At 51.0% G+C, this 15,516-nt stretch overlaps 5 protein-coding genes across 5 annotated transcripts; 3 read left to right on the forward strand and 2 right to left on the reverse strand.

The window, feature by feature from the left end:
• Window positions 1-6: 6 nt before the first annotated feature.
• BJY04DRAFT_227765 (RNA polymerase II mediator complex middle subunit MED1) lies at window positions 7-3,037 on the forward strand. The gene is made up of 2 exons (XM_073718701.1): window positions 7-1,921; window positions 1,977-3,037. The coding sequence occupies exons 1-2, from the start codon at window positions 278-280 to the stop codon at window positions 2,607-2,609; spliced, it is 2,277 nt and encodes a 758-aa protein (XP_073571516.1). The 5' UTR covers window positions 7-277; the 3' UTR covers window positions 2,610-3,037.
• A 3,360-nt stretch (window positions 3,038-6,397) lies between these two features.
• Window positions 6,398-8,708, forward strand: glnA (glutamate--ammonia ligase). The gene is made up of 5 exons (XM_073711254.1): window positions 6,398-6,618; window positions 6,686-6,718; window positions 6,802-6,894; window positions 7,090-8,016; window positions 8,079-8,708. Exons 1-5 carry the CDS (start codon window positions 6,616-6,618, stop codon window positions 8,094-8,096), a joined length of 1,074 nt encoding a protein of 357 aa, XP_073571517.1. The 5' UTR covers window positions 6,398-6,615; the 3' UTR covers window positions 8,097-8,708.
• A 460-nt stretch (window positions 8,709-9,168) lies between these two features.
• BJY04DRAFT_207459 (cytochrome P450) lies at window positions 9,169-10,870 on the reverse strand (the record flags this gene model as incomplete). The annotated part of the gene is made up of 5 exons (XM_073713859.1): window positions 9,169-9,264; window positions 9,309-9,977; window positions 10,026-10,239; window positions 10,284-10,614; window positions 10,663-10,870. The coding sequence occupies 5 exons, from the start codon at window positions 10,868-10,870 to the stop codon at window positions 9,169-9,171; spliced, it is 1,518 nt and encodes a 505-aa protein (XP_073571518.1).
• A 203-nt stretch (window positions 10,871-11,073) lies between these two features.
• Window positions 11,074-12,972, reverse strand: BJY04DRAFT_188622 (NADH-quinone oxidoreductase subunit NuoF). The gene is made up of 3 exons (XM_073711255.1): window positions 12,637-12,972; window positions 12,505-12,576; window positions 11,074-12,440 (listed from the first exon to the last, which is right to left on the reverse strand). The coding sequence occupies exons 1-3, from the start codon at window positions 12,895-12,897 to the stop codon at window positions 11,280-11,282; spliced, it is 1,494 nt and encodes a 497-aa protein (XP_073571519.1). The 5' UTR covers window positions 12,898-12,972; the 3' UTR covers window positions 11,074-11,279.
• A 147-nt stretch (window positions 12,973-13,119) lies between these two features.
• Window positions 13,120-15,466, forward strand: BJY04DRAFT_188623 (SET domain protein). Its single transcript, XM_073711256.1, has 4 exons — window positions 13,120-13,174; window positions 13,222-13,767; window positions 13,817-14,073; window positions 14,119-15,466. Exons 1-4 carry the CDS (start codon window positions 13,146-13,148, stop codon window positions 15,387-15,389), a joined length of 2,103 nt encoding a protein of 700 aa, XP_073571520.1. The 5' UTR covers window positions 13,120-13,145; the 3' UTR covers window positions 15,390-15,466.
• The last annotated feature ends 50 nt before the right edge of the window (window positions 15,467-15,516 follow it).

Consider the following 15,516-nt stretch of genomic DNA (forward strand, 5'->3'; position numbering starts at 1 on the left):
TGAACGAGATGGTCTCTCTGATGCAGCGGGAGTCATCATATTGATGCTCTTGAAACTGCTTTGGTCACAAATCCTGTCTTTAAAAGCAGCCCAATCCCGTCATTGAAGTCTTCCGAATTGTTCAAGTGTCCCCGCTTTCGCGGTTCCTGAGATGAGCTCCGCACTGCTTCTAGATTTTGATGTTTCTGCTGCTCTTTTCAATCTATTCTTGGCCTCAATTGGCTCAGACGTCCATTACTGTGAAGCTTAGACCCATACCTGATTGACCAACGCAACAATGGCTACACCGTCCTCCAAACCGAACCCAGGAGCAACTCCTACCTACCTTACCTCGTCTCCTCGCCCACCAGGTGGGCCTATCCCCCGCTCGATGGCGCTCAAATCCCCGTCTACGAGAACACCTTCAGCTTCAGGACACAATCACTCTCAGCCCGCTTCCTCGACTCAGCAATACACCACACCCCTTGCTGTAACCGCGGAAAACGATAATGCTATCTCCTTCAGCTCACCGTCCGCTCTACTTGCCCTCGGAGCTTATGGCGGAATTAGCCCGTCCCCGGCAGTCCATGATGCACTCGTCGGGCAGGGTATAAATGATAGCGACATGCAGGCACTAGGGATACAAGGCTTGAAGCTGGGAACCGCGCGGGATAATGATGAGGAGCGCAGGAGACACATTGGCGAGGTGGTTCAACTGCTTCGTGCGCGAGTTGCAGGCCGAGGAGTATGCAGAGAGGGCATTGAGCGGCTAAGTCACTTAGAGCGCTTTGAGTCGATCTGGCAGGATGATAACCTGAGCATCGCTGGCAACTTTGTTGACCTTGAGATTGATTTCCACCGCGGACAAAACATGGTCAAGGACGTCAACTTGAATTACGCCACTGCGGAGGCTACCAACGGCGAGCGTCGCGATGAAGCGACGGCTGTGTTAAAGCGTGATTTAATACAGGATTCGGAGGTCGATCAGCTTGGAAAATGGAAGACGCTGGATAATTTCCACAAGAATTTACAGTGGCTCGCCCGGCTCGATAAGCTGAGCGAGGAGGTCAACTGTTTTGAAGCGATTGAGGGTCTCTACGAAAGTCTGAAGCGCTTATGGAATGAGGAAGGCTCTCATCAGAAGTTCTCAGGCGAGTATGAACACCTGTGTAGTGGCTCGGTCGGGCGACCGAGCCTTCACAAAGGCAGCCGAATCGGTCTTTGGCTGGATTACTGGGTTCCTCGCGCTAGGGTCCAGGACGCAAAGCCCCGCAGATCGCCTGATGCCATGGTCATTGACCATGCTCCTGGCAACGTCGATGATAATGGATCGAATTTTGCGAATGGCAAATGGAGGATAGCGGTCGAGTGTGAAGAAGGTTACCCGTCGCTTCGCGTGTCGAAGGACTGGGTTGGTTCTGATGTTTTCACGGTGGTCCGTACTTCTACAGAAGCTCCGTCGTCAAATGACCCAACGGAGACAGACGTTACGGTTGTCAACTGGGCTGACCCGCCCGCAACTCTGGCCAACAACCAAAGCTCCGAGAGCATGGATCTCGACTCCGGCATGCTCGGCTCATCGTCACCGAATCGCCGTTTCGTTGCTAGGTTGGAGCCACCTCTTGATATTCCAATCCTAGCGGCTGTGGAGATATACCGGCATCTGGGCATTCAAATGCCGCAGGAGTACAAAATGGTAACATATGATGGACTATTGGCACCGGGATGGTCCCCACTGTCGGCTTCAGAGTCTCTCGGCCTTGAAGATACTGCCCAGATTGGTCGGAAAAGGAGCAGAATGTCGGTTCAATCCATTGATCAGGAGGGCAAACGGCGTACCAAGCAACACAGCTACACGTTTCAACCATTTGAATCCGCCGGTGGTCGAACACTAAAAGATATCCCTTTCTCCCATCCACGACAGCTTGCAGATATACTTCCAGTATGTCAAGACTTATCATGCTTTTCTCTCTCATCACTGACATTTGATTCGTTAGACTCTCCGCCAGTACGCCTTTTTAGCAAACATAATTCGAAGCACATTCCCCTTGCCAAAACCCGACAGTCCGGCGAGTTCGAGCCAGAATCAGTCCCGGAACCTGACCGGTCAACCCCAAGAATTTCAAAATGGCACAATGAAGAGCAACGGAAACATAACGATCCTGAGCAATGAGAACCCCAATGAGAGAAAGCTCGATGCCTTACTGGGTCTGCTTTCAGGAGCGGATGATGTGAATGAGGAGGGGCAGTCTGAGGGCTCCGATGTCGAGCTCAAAGTAGACGTGACGTTGCGAACGCAGCTTGGGCAAGCCCCGGTTATCATGCTACTGTTCCCGGTGAATCGACCCGTTTCATCACAACCAAACTCCGCCGATCTTCATAGCAAAGCCTCCATAAACTTCGAAATCGGGCTCAACGGACGCGTCTCAGTGGTAGACGTGACCGGATTACTAGATGACGAGAGCAACCCTACGAATGACGCCAGCTCAGGCTCAAAGTCAACAGAAAAGTTGCTCGAACAGACCTTGGACTTGCAGAGCAAGCTTGCTCAAGTCCTCGAGACATCCCAAGACATCGGAATCCTAGTGGAATGGGTCCTCCGATGGATCCGTCACCAAAGAGATGCGTAGGAAACTGGCCGCGCCTGAAATTGGATTGGCTAGAAGAACCCTTGCAGAGGAGTGGAGAGGCCCAACTCCGCTAGCCTGTCGGTTTGCACCCGATCGAACGGTCTTCCGCTCTCAGGGAGCACCGGTATCTGGGCTTGTGATACGTCCATGACGCACGTGGGGGTCTGAGTGTCGTTCCTGAAAGTTGAGCTTGGGCGCCGGGGTGGACAGCCCTGAGCAGCCAGGTCCAGGGTCTCGGATTGACCGGCGATCAGTCGTTCCTGCGTGAGCCTAAAGTCTAACTGGCGTTGGCAGTTCTACACCTTGGGAGCGTGAAGATAGTACACTCGATTACTTGAGTAGACACCGCAACGAGTTAAGGAATCGGTCAACCCTTCCGTCGTCAAAGTCACCGCAGCCACCTGAAATCCCCCTAGGAATAGCTAGATATCAAGCCATAGGATGGTTATTTCCCTCAGGATCCTTAGCATGAAAGATCCCCTCTAGAATTGGAACATATCCGCCAATTTATTGTAATGCGATCATAACCCAGTCAATTGTTTACTTCCAACTGGGACTGCTAAGTGAGTATCTCAAGGAGGTATTAAATGCCTCGTTCAGTGACACGATAATCTTGTTTTGAACGTTGAAACATTGCAAGGGGCACCGACATTCAAGCAAGCAGTCACAAGTCAGGAGGATGCTTGTTGTTACCGACTCAACGGAAACAGCAGAGTATTGAAGAAAGAATGAGCATTGCGGGATGTAAGGAAATTAACAACGCATTAGAATTCCAGAACGCATCTGTCAGAAAGCAGACTCGGTAAAGGCCCAAGGAACAAAAGAAAAAAGGTGCGGTATGATCATCTGCGCGAATTACTGTTCCTGAATGGAAATTCGTGCCTGACTGGTCTGAGCTTTACTCCGTCGAGCTCGCGCCTGCAGCTTCAGATTTGGCAGCTGATTCCATCCGTTGCCTCGACTATGGAGCATTGAATTTGAGGCGTCGATAGAATGCGAACCGAAACGAAATTGGATTTCGAATAATTGCTGCGGTATTTTCCCTCCCAGCCTACGTTGTCTCCTGAAAGTCTCCATGTCTCCAAGTCTCCAGAAGGCGAAGGCGAAGGCAAAGCCGCAAAGGGCGTGTGTCCGGCAGCGGGAATCTATTTTTACCTAACACATGAGACTTCGCCTGAGCCCTGCGCGCGTCCCTTTTCTCCCTCAGCTCAGATTCAGGCCCACGGGTTTCCCCAGGGATTGCCTAAATTTATCCGCGCGATTTAATTACGAGCGGGAAAATTTGCAAACACCGCAGTTTCTGATATTCACCTGATACTGTAGCTGTGCTGCACTGTTCCTGGTTTAATTTGGAGGGATCGAGTAACTTAGTCTAACTCTTGTACGGAGCTGTGGCCAACCACCGATAGATAGCTGGACTCGATATCTCTGGAGACAGTAACCGTTTATCCGGCTCAGTTGACTCCAATACAGCATCATGTTGAAGTTTGTGCTTGTCGTATGATTTCTTGTCGGTCTTTGTTCTTCAACTCTGATAACAGAGATTCTGTTAGCCAATTCATTCCAATCCTTTGAAGTTTGAAGGCTGGAAGCAGTCCATCAAAAATGGCTGCATTTGATTCGGCCCGGTTGCAGTCAGCGCTGTTTGTCATGAAGAGCCAATTCCAGCCAATCACAATGCTATGATAAGAACTCGGGAGATCTACCTATGAGAAACCGTTGATTAGCGCAGTGTAATTCTCGATAACCAAAGCGCGTCCACCGTATATCGTCAGTCCACTGTAAAGAGGGGTAGGTTGGTAACCTTCGTGACGATAGTAAGAGTAATGGAGGGGTAGGCGAGGGAATTCACCGTCTTTCCTGCGTAGTGTTGGGCCAAAATGGAGGGTGCTGGACGGAGAGGAATGCGGCTTTTTACGCTCTTGGCGCGGTTGCAGATGCCAAGGCAGTTCGAGGTTTACATACACAGCACACTGCGTGTGAGCGAGCGCAGAGCAGAGTATAGAGTCTATGTGATATATCATTCGACCTGTGAAAGCCATACTGAAGCTGCTTATTTCCATTCCATATATTGGCTGTCGCCGTGATGTATGGGGAAGAGGACCCAACACGGGGATGCGGAAGTCAGGTGCCAGACGCAGCCACTGGCGACGACTGACTGGATTCCTGAAACTCCCGACTGGTCTGGCTGCCGATTTGCTGTTTCCTCCTCAGAGCCGGAAAATCACTTGGATCGACGCTTGCCACTATATTTTCCCATCAATCTCCAGAACCGCAGCACACTTGTGACTTTGATGAACAGGTTGAACAGTATCAACGATGATGATGATGATGATGATGATGAAACAACTCTGAAAGACGCTGGTCCGGTGTCGGGGCAACCTTCGCGTCTGGCTTTCCAGAACATGGACGGATTCGCCACGCCCCACAGCAGCATGAATGGTGATTCGAGATGGACCCCCAGTCACGTCCATGGCAGATATCATTATGAACCAGTTCTTGAGGACCAGTTCAAAGCCAGTGTATTACCGTAACTTTCACCGTTCTGAATTGTTGGAGACCTCCAAGCTCCATCTGATATCGACCTGGCAGGCTGGGATATATTCCTTTTTCCGTGCAGGGGATCCGATCAAAACTCGATATCTTCGGCAGGCGCGCTCCAAGCCACCACGCGACTCATGGCGGGGTGAAGAGGGGCTCGTCGATAACAGATTCCGTATCAGTTTTCCTATCGCGCCGCGGCCAAGAGGATTCCCTGGCCAGGATCTACTACGCCGTATACTGCTATATTGGAGGTACTTGGGTCAACCTGCAAGAGGTACCTTGAGCTGATAAGCACATTGAGACGGTCCAGAGTCCAAACTTACCAATCGGAGACGCATCGAACTGTCCAGACGCCCTAACCCCTACCGTATACCACCGCTAGTATACTCTTAGGGTTTCGTGCCTGTAGCTGATATGCAGTATCGGCGCTGTCGTTTGATAATATAATTTACCAATAGCTTCAGCTTCATTATCTCCATCCTCTTAGACTTCAAGTAAATACATTGCGCGGATGATATTGTGAGCAATCTCGATGGTCACCAGACGTGCTTTCTGGGGTATGAATGTTTCCCCTGTCTCTACTTTTGATCACCGTCGCGTGGGGTGGATCTGGGGAAGGAACGCTGTGAGCTTCGAATAGGATCCTGGTGATTAATATTCTCAGTCATATCAAAATGTTGGAACTGGATGGTTTGGCTCCATGTCCGGTGCCCTGGCGTATGCTATAGGGCCTACTACTGCTCTTCTGGTATCATACTACTAGGCTGCGTTGATTGTGCTTTGCGTATGTACCCTAGCACCCTGCCTTTCCTAAGACCAATTGCCGACTGAGGCCACACTCCTATCTACTTACCAGTACATCAAGGATGAAGCTATACAAAGACAGAGCTAGGTGTAATGTAAAAACGTGGTGTAACCAATCCTGGTCTCACCTGCAGCCTTGCAGTCTGAGCTTCCATACAGTGATGCGCCTTTTTCTGCATCACAGGTTAAAGCGCCAAAATCAAAAAAAGAAAAGAAACGTGGAAAGAGAAAGCCAAAATCCAGGAGATCGATTATCGAAATATCCCGACGGTTGATGGGCTGGACGGACGGGGAGAAGATGGTGGCTGAAGCGTGACGGTAATTTTCAAGCCCCCATACCGGCAAGAGGCGAAAAAAGCAGGCTCGAGTGGGCGCAAAGTAATTAATTACTTAAATATTTAAATATCCCCCCCACCCACAGATCCAACTGTGACTCGCATCTCCGGTCTCTCTTCCCATCCTCCATTCTCCCCTCCATTCAACCATTTAACTCTCTCTCTATTAAATCGTCTGTCCGTCCTCCTCATTCTCTCTTGCTTTTGCAACCAGCAGTTTACTCTCGTGTTGTGCGCATCTGTCTATCTTTGACAAAACATCCAAGACTTCATTGAAGTCCACAAAAAAGAAATCTATTTCTTCCTTGCACATATTCTTCACAATGGTGAGTCACTTCTACCCAACATTCCTTTGAAGCATTTGGATCCCTGCTAACACTGTGTTCTCTCCAGGCTGAATCTACGACTATCTCCAATACGGAGAACGTGCGTGACACTTTTATACTCCGATCCTCGGGGCTTTGAGGTTGTCGGAGCCTGAGGACAGTCATACTGACCTACATCTACAGCTGTTGAAGTACATGAGCCTTGACCAGCGCGGTACTGTCATGGCTGAGTACATCTGGATTGACGCCAACGGTGGTACTCGCAGCAAGACCAAGGTACGATAACACAGCACCCACCCTGCGCCCCGCGGTCATGCGAGCAGATAAGGCAGCAGTATCGGGATAGTGACTTGATCAAAACGTCTGCCGAGCGATAAGGCCCGCGCACGGTCCTGATACTGCACGCTAATCCTGCACCTGCATTCATCCGTTCCACGTGACTTTCTGCTTACTGACGACGTTCTCCTCTAGACTCTCTCCAAGACCGTCTCTAACGTCGATGAGCTCCCTGAGTGGAACTTCGATGGCTCCTCAACTGGCCAGGCCCCTGGTGATAACTCAGATGTCTACCTCCGCCCCGTTGCCATCTACCCCGACCCCTTCCGCCGCGGCGATAACATCCTCGTCCTCTGCGAGACCTGGGACTCTGATGGCACCCCCAACAAGTTCAACTACCGTCACGACTGCAACCGCCTGATGGAGACACACGCCAAGGAGGAGTTCTGGTTCGGCCTGGAGCAAGAATACACTCTTCTCGGCCCCGATGGCTGGCCATACGGGTGGCCCAAGGGCGGATTCCCCGGTGCCCAGGGTCCCTACTACTGTGGTGTCGGTACCGGCAAGGTCTACTGCCGTGACATCGTCGAGGCTCACTACCGTGCCTGTCTCTTCGCCGGTGTCAAGATCTCTGGTATCAACGCTGAGGTCATGCCCTCCCAGTGGGAGTACCAAGTCGGCCCTTGCGAGGGTATCGAGATGGGTGACCACCTTTGGCTTTCCCGCTTCCTCCTCCACCGCGTCGCTGAGGAGTTCGGTGTCAAGATTTCCTTCGACCCCAAGCCCATCAAGGGTGACTGGAACGGAGCTGGTCTCCACACCAACGTCTCCACTGCCTCAACGCGTGCTGACGGTGGCATGAAGGCCATTGAGTCCTACATGAAGAAGCTCGAGGCCCGCCACGTTGAGCACATTGCCGTCTACGGCGAGGGCAACGAGGAGCGTCTCACTGGCCGTCACGAGACCGGCAACATCGACAAGTTCTCATATGGTGTCGCCGACCGTGGTGGCTCCATCCGTATCCCCCGCCAGGTCGCCAAGGACGGCAAGGGTTACTTCGAGGACCGCCGCCCGGCCTCCAACGCCGATCCTTACCAGATCACCGGTATCATTGCCGAGACTGTAAGTTCTTCCTGATATCCTTGACTTAAGCACTTGATTTGAGCATATCTGACCGAATGCAGTTGTGTGGTGGTCTATAAATGCTTCATATCAAACAAATGTGAAAACATTTCATATTAGCGCTCGTATACCCTCCGGCGTCAACTGGGTGTAGAAGAAACAAAAGAGCGGCTGGGCAGTTTGTGGGGCAATTATAGATTTCTACTGTCTTTCTTTATGGTGTTGTTGAGTTTCGGAAGCCACAGCTCGCCTTTTGCGTTCCTTATCCCTGCTGGTTTTGCATGCAAATACTTTCTTTGTTAATGGGGTTATGTGTTACGTATAGCATAGAATCCGGAAGGATAATTAGGATGGACTTGAATCAATAGTTACACTGGCCATAGGCATACGTTTAGTCTTTACTGAAACATTCCCACTCGCATAGGCACATCTCTCTCGAGCCCAGTCAGGCACTATTGAATACGGCTGAAACTGGATTCTACATGGTGCTAAACTGTCTATGCACATGCGATGGGGTTGAAAACCCGCACATGCTGAAATTAGGGAACGCCTGCTTCCAGTCCTAGGCCCAATAGATAGGTTTCATGTTTCTACTCACCTTGAGAGCAAGTTTCAGAAAGGGAAGGAAGAGGGACAAACCTCCTGCGGTACATTCCCCGGGTCCTCCGCCCACTCGACCCAGGTTACGCTCCTTCAGTAGCTGCCAGTAATCCGGCTCCGGCCCTGTAGTTCTCAAGGAAGACGACGCAGAACCTGGGAGGTTTGTGTGAATAGTGATATCGTGGCGGATCACCGCTACACGGCGCTCATATTCGGTGAGACTTAGTGATCGACTATAGATTGCACCAATAGATATCTGGTATCATGTTACCTTCTAGTCAAACAGCTTTCTTTCATACTCCTCTCACCAAGGCCTAGACAATCAATGTCTGCGGCCGCGTATTCTCAGCCACCGGTACCAACCCCGCCCCACTGTTTGCCTGTACAGCGGGCCAAGGCTGGGCATCATGGTTGTTATTTCATTCTAGATACGGTTATTAGGCTTGAAATACGTGGAGGCCACCAATCCAGCTGTAACCAAGCAGTAGCATAGAATGATTAGAAGTCTTGTGCAGAGATTCATACGGATTACCTGCATCCTGCTGTCATATACTACGCAATACTCGCCGTTACCCTCACCCCCACAGACCCCATCTTCGGCATAGAGACCTGATAATCATGCAAGAATGCAACATCGTCAGCATCTGTCTCATACAAAGTCATGTCAAACCCGCGAGTCAAGGCGGCGATACGAGATATAGTTCCGCACGTGCCAATTCAACACCAAGGCATCTTCGCCCTCCCTTGCTAAACGCCATCTGAAACGCCCGTCGCTCCTTCCCAGCATCACCGAGCCAACGTTCGAGATTGAAAACATAGGGACTCGGAAAGACGGTTTCCGCGGTGTGCGCAGCGAGAGTCGTGATGCTTACCGGCGTGCCGGGTGGAATTGTGTAGGATTTAACGTGCGTGTTGTGTTGGTAAGCTGATGGGATGTGGGAAGAAGGAGTGTAGGTAAGCGGCTCGTGAGCGATACGGGCAGTTCTTGCTGTGACGCCAAATGAAAGTCGATTGCCTTCTTCAATCACTGCGGACAGGTATGGAAGTTGTTCGAGCTGAGTCCATGAGGCGGATGCAGGGACACCACTGAGCTCGTTGCGAAGGTTCTCCAGCAGTGCAGGGTTGGCAAGGAGATGATAAAAAATGACGTTGAGCGTCTGCGTTGGCGACTCGGTGCCGGCTAGTGCTAACAGGGCTCCTTCCTGCTCGAGACGCAGAAGTGACTTCTCTGAGGCCGGCAGATTAGGGCTGTCTAGTACCGAATGGTAAACGGACTCTTTGACGGTCTGTCCAACGGACTGATCGGGAGCGAAGCCCAACTCTTTGGCACGAATGATCGCAAATAGCTCGCTACGAACTCTCTGTTTTTGTCAGCATTGTTGATTGGAAAAGACCATGTTGAGACCCACGTCGAAGAGAGCAAGCATATCAACAAGACCAGCGGGCATTATCGGGCGACTTGGGGACATCGGGAGCGACTCTAAGAAATCGGGAACTTGCGGGAAGTGTATGTTGAGATTGATTCCCATCATGAGCTCCTTGCTATTATGGCGAAGGGTGGCAGTTTGGGACTCGTTTGTGAGGATGTTTGTCTGGTGCGCAAAGAGGAAGTTGGTGACAACACTAGACTGTTAGCTCCATGCCAACTGACTGGCGGAAGAGCTCACTCATTCGAGAATGCGAAAAATACGTCTGATAGGTTAATCGGTGTCTTTTTGGCTACATGAGACGTGATCAATTGTTTCATCTGGTCAACTTTGTCTGTGATCACCCCTTCCAGGTAGAGGATGTTCTTCTTGCTGAAGAAATGCGTGAGAGATTTCCGTCGAACTTTGTGCAGGTTGTGGTCGGCGGTCGTGCCCACGCCACCAGGGACTCGAAGGCTTCTGAGCTGATAGACGTACTTGTCCTTTCTAGCCATTGATGGAGCATAGACGGTGTCCAAGAAGCCGACATCGTTGATGTGAATCTCATCCGGAGTAATACGAATAATCGGGCCTAAGAGCGTTGGTCAGGGAAGCAGTAAGAGAGCAGGAAGTAAAATACCGTACTGTTTGTGAAGCTCCTGAATTTTAAAGACGTACTGGCCGGGCTGAATAGCATCAAAATAGAACTCGTACCACCATGTCAGCGCTGCGAGGCGGGGGCCTGGAATGTGGGCTAGTGGATGGAAGTAAAGACGACGGATAGCTTCGCCCGCTGTCCAGAGAGCAGACACGACAGCTGTGGTTTCAAGAATCCAGAACAAGGCCATGATAGACGAGGGATGTGAGGATTCGGCACAAAGAAAAGGAGCTTACTCGTCGACTATATACTAAGACACATGCAACAAACGCCGGTCGATCACGTGGTGACTGGCAGTCCAAATACCTATACTTTCCTCTGATCATGGCCAAAAAGCATCTCTAGAAGGCACAGGGAAAGTAATACTCCAGGCATCGACATGGAGTTGATTTTGGGTGGATATAGTTTTCATTGCTACCACACTTAAAAAAAACTGTACATGGTCAAACCCGGCAAATAAAAAGCAACGCACGCACACGGAACTCAAAAGCAAAAGAAAGAAAGTCTAGTCGCCCTCTTTAGATAGGTAATAGGTAGATGATATCATGAGACAGCAAAATCAACATAGTCTTTTGAATACTTCACATGAGGAAAATAGTTTACATGCCCGGTGAGATCAGCTTGCCCTCGGCCCGGCTATTAGGATGCCATCCACCAGCGAACGGCCTCTGGCCGTTGATCTCCTGTGAATACTCCTTGATGCGGGCCTCGATCTCTGGGCGGAAGTGGCGGATCAGACCCTGGATGGGCCAGGCGAAGGCCTCACCAAGGGCGCAGATGGTGTGACCTTCGACCTGCTTGGTTAGCTCCTGGAGCATGTCGATTTCACGCTCGCGGGCTTGACCCTTCTCGAGACGCTGCATCATTTGCATGGTCCATTTGCTACCTTCACGGCAAGGAGTGCATTGACCGCAGGACTCGTGCTTGTAGAAGGTGGAGAGACGGGAGATGGCGCGGATGATGTCGGTGGACTTGTCCATAACGATGACGGCGGCGGTACCGAGACCGGTTTGGGAGTCCTTGAGAGCGTCGAAGTCCATAAGTTGGTCGTCGCAGACGTGCTTGGGGATAACGGGTGTTGATGAACCACCAGGGATGACGGCGTAAAGGTTGTCCCAGCCTCCGCGGACACCGCCGCAGTGGCGTTCAATGAGCTCACGGAGAGAGATGGACATCTCCTCCTCGACGGTACAGGGGTTGTTGACGTGTCCCGAAATACAGAAGAGCTTGGTTCCTGCATTACGCTCACGGCCGAAACCGGCAAACCAGCTGCCACCTCGTCGCATAATGGTGGGGGTCACGGCGACTGTCTCGACGTTGGTGACTGTGCTGGGGCAGCCGAAAAGTCCGACGGCGGCAGGGAAAGGAGGCTTCAGACGGGGCTTGCCGGCCTTGCCTTCAATGGACTCGATGAGAGAGGTCTCCTCACCACAGACGTATGCGCCCATTCCACGGTGGATGTAAACGTCAAAGTCGTAACCGGTTCCGCAGGCATTCTTGCCAATCAGGCCTGCCTGGTAGGCTTCGTTAATGGCACGTTGAAGAACGGTGGCCTCCTGGTAGAATTCGCCACGGATGTAGATGTAGGCGGCGTTGGCGTTCATGGCGCGGCCGACCACGAGGCAGCCCTCGATCAGTTTGTGGGGATCCTTGCGCATAATCTCACGGTCCTTGCATGTTCCGGGCTCACCCTCATCGGCGTTGACAACGAGGTAACGGGGTCTCGGATCCTTGTCCCAGTCTTTGAAGTTCATGAACGACTACCAGTCTGTTAGTCGGATCCTGATATCCGGCAGTCGAAGGTTCGGACGGTAAAGCACATACATATTTCAGACCAGAGGGGAAACCAGCACCACCACGGCCACGCAGACCAGAGGCCTTGAGTTCTGAAATAAGCTTAAACACGCATCAGTATCGCCAATTGCTCCCGTTGATAGGTGACCGATATTAGCCTACCCAATCATGACCCTTCAACACAATGTCCTTGGTCCTGTGCCAGTCGCCATACTTCTGTGCGGACTTCAGATCGGCTCCATGGTGATTGTAAAGGTTGGTGAAGATGCGATCCTGGTCCTTCAAACCTCCGTAGTGCTTGACCGGGGGTGCATTGTCCTGGACGGTCGCGAACGAGCGGGCGGCCGGGGCCTGGACTCGGAGGGAGCGGGTGGAAAGGGAGGCGAGGGGAGAAGACGAAGGAGCCGCCGCTCGAGATATCATGGTGACGATGGCCCAATGGCTGTGGTGGAGGGAGAGAGGAGTGAAGCGACACGAGGGGGTCGGTGATGGCGTTGGCCTTCAATTCCTGCCGTTGCTGAATATCCGCCTTTGCCCGAGAGGTGATTGGACCGTCCGAGTCACGTGGATCCAGCCATAAGCTATCACGTGATACTACATCACCATCGAAGGGCATGCATATTTTCTACATAATTCAACAGCTCAGGTGAATATCATTGTCTATAGATATAATGGCTGCTGAATATGACGAAGCTATACTGTAAGCCCTGATTACCAACTCTACATGGCGCAGTCTGACACAAACAGTCCCTCTCAACAGAATAGCTTAGAGGTCTACTCTACGCTACTTGAATGGATGAAGAAATTTGGAGGCAGCCTCCACGAGAACGTCCAATTAAGTTACGATGACAAGATTGGCACTCACCTCCGGGTAAAGGGCAATGGCGTGGCCAGCAATACCCACATTATCAACACACCTGTCGTAACGACTTTGTCGTACTTCAATGCCATAGACCACCATGCTGGGGACACTCATTTCCCCACTCATGGAGTGAATCTTCCTTCAACTTTTATCCAGAGTGTTGAAGCTGAAGAAGTCGCAATCTTCTTCCTTGTCGGCCAATATCTACGGGGCACAGAAGGCTTCTGGTACCCGTACCTTCAGACACTTCCTCAGCCAGGCTCTTTGACCACACTTCCATACTATATTGAAGACGAGGATGTTGAGTGGCTGGAAGGCACGAGCTTGGCAGAAGGAAGGAAGCAGAAGATTTCTTTGCTACAGAATAAGTATGATAGCTCGCTAAACGAGCTTCGCAAATCCAGATTCCAAGATGCTGAGAGATACTCATGGTAAGCTATATACGCCCTACCATGAGACGCTTGCTAATGCTTCTGTTAGGGATCTCTATCTCTGGGCGTCAACAATGTTCTTCTCTCGAGCATTTACGGCAAAGGTGTTATCTTCAATAATTCCTGAAATCGACGTTCCTGAGCATGTTTCAGTCCTGCTACCCTTTTTCGACATCTCGAATCATAAACCTTTATCAAAGGTTGAATGGCGGGCCGGTAAAGAGAATATTGACTTTGTTGTCCTCGAAGAAGTTGGCGCAGAGCAAGAAATCTCCAACAATTACGGCCCCCGTAATAATGAACAACGTATGTGCTCGATATACTACCTTCGATTGAGCTAACACAACCTAGTGATGATGAACTACGGTTTCTGCCTTGCTGACAACACGTGCGATTACCGGAGGGTTGCTTTGCGTGCACCACCTGGCAGCCCCCTACACTTCGCCCGCGAACAGCAGAAGCAGCTGTTTCCTAACCTGCCCAACAATACCGAAGACCCCTACTATGTTTTCAACATCTTCTATCCCCTCCTCGCCCCAGATATTCCTATGGAACATTCCGTCTTCTCTCCAGCTCTATTCAATGCTGTCTCAGTGCTAGCAGCAAACCAGAGAGAATTAGAGACACTTGAGATCTCAGAGCATGCCATCCAACACGCAAATACTTACGGAAATTCCCGCGCAGCAATCTCTGCCCTAAGTCAGATTATCATCGAGTTAATCACACATATCGTGAGATTAAGGGCCTCAGAACCGGAGACGCAACCACGTAACCTCAAACAAACACACGCGAAAATCTATCGAGACACGCAGGTCAGACTCTCTGAGACAGCCCTCGTCATCGCCGCCTGGTCTCTCCAACGGACACGGCTCCACGATTTTGAAGGACATTGGGAGGAAACAAATCAACTTCTCAACCAACACATGTCTCACATCCCGCAAGGCAAGTTCCCAGAGGAAGTATACTCTCGCATTCAGGTCCGTATCCTGGAACGACCATCTATCCTCCTCAAGACTGGCGAGCTCTTCACATTCAACGAAGTCCTCGATCTTTTACCATCCGACGTGCAGAACTCATCTCGCGAATGCTTCAAGACTATTATTACAACCGCCTCTCGACGCGTTGAAGCCCTAAGAGGCGTTCCAGAAAATGATATCCCCTTCCGCTTCCCCCTCTTTGCCTGCTTCGTTGTAGCAGTCCACACAACCAACAGACACAAACATAACATAGTCTCTGGGGAACGTTCAAGCTTCCTCCCACCGCGACTCTCCCGCTGGGCATCTTTCCTCCTTGATCACTACCTCCCGCCTCCCAATGATGTCGCATGGGCGTTAGAAGACGAAGATGACGAGGCCTTGCTCTCTGAGTTTGACGACGTTCTCAAGAAACTGCGCGAGCGAAAGCCGGATATGTTTGCAGCATTGGAGCCATTTACCGGTGGACAGGGCGATTCAGATACTTGGTGGTTATCGCCCAATTGGTTGCGTTGGGCTTGGATGATGACAGAGCAGGAAACTGTCCAAGTCCCCGAGGAGCCGCTGGCGATGCTGAAGAGTGGAGATGGGGGTGGCGATGTGATGATTTCTACCGAGACGTATTTGTATATTCCGCAAGAGCAGTAGCTGTGTTCTTTGCAAATCATATCTATCACCAAACCTACTTTTTAGCTGAGCTAATGAAGGATGAAACAATAAGATACCACTATAAGAACCATGTCTTTTGACTTTTACAATGCAGGGTGGGTATAGG

The sequence above is a fragment of the Aspergillus karnatakaensis genome, assembly GCF_047715665.1.
Source record: "Aspergillus karnatakaensis strain CBS 102800 unplaced genomic scaffold BJY04scaffold_23, whole genome shotgun sequence".
NCBI classification, from domain to species: Eukaryota; Fungi; Ascomycota; class Eurotiomycetes; order Eurotiales; family Aspergillaceae; genus Aspergillus; species Aspergillus karnatakaensis.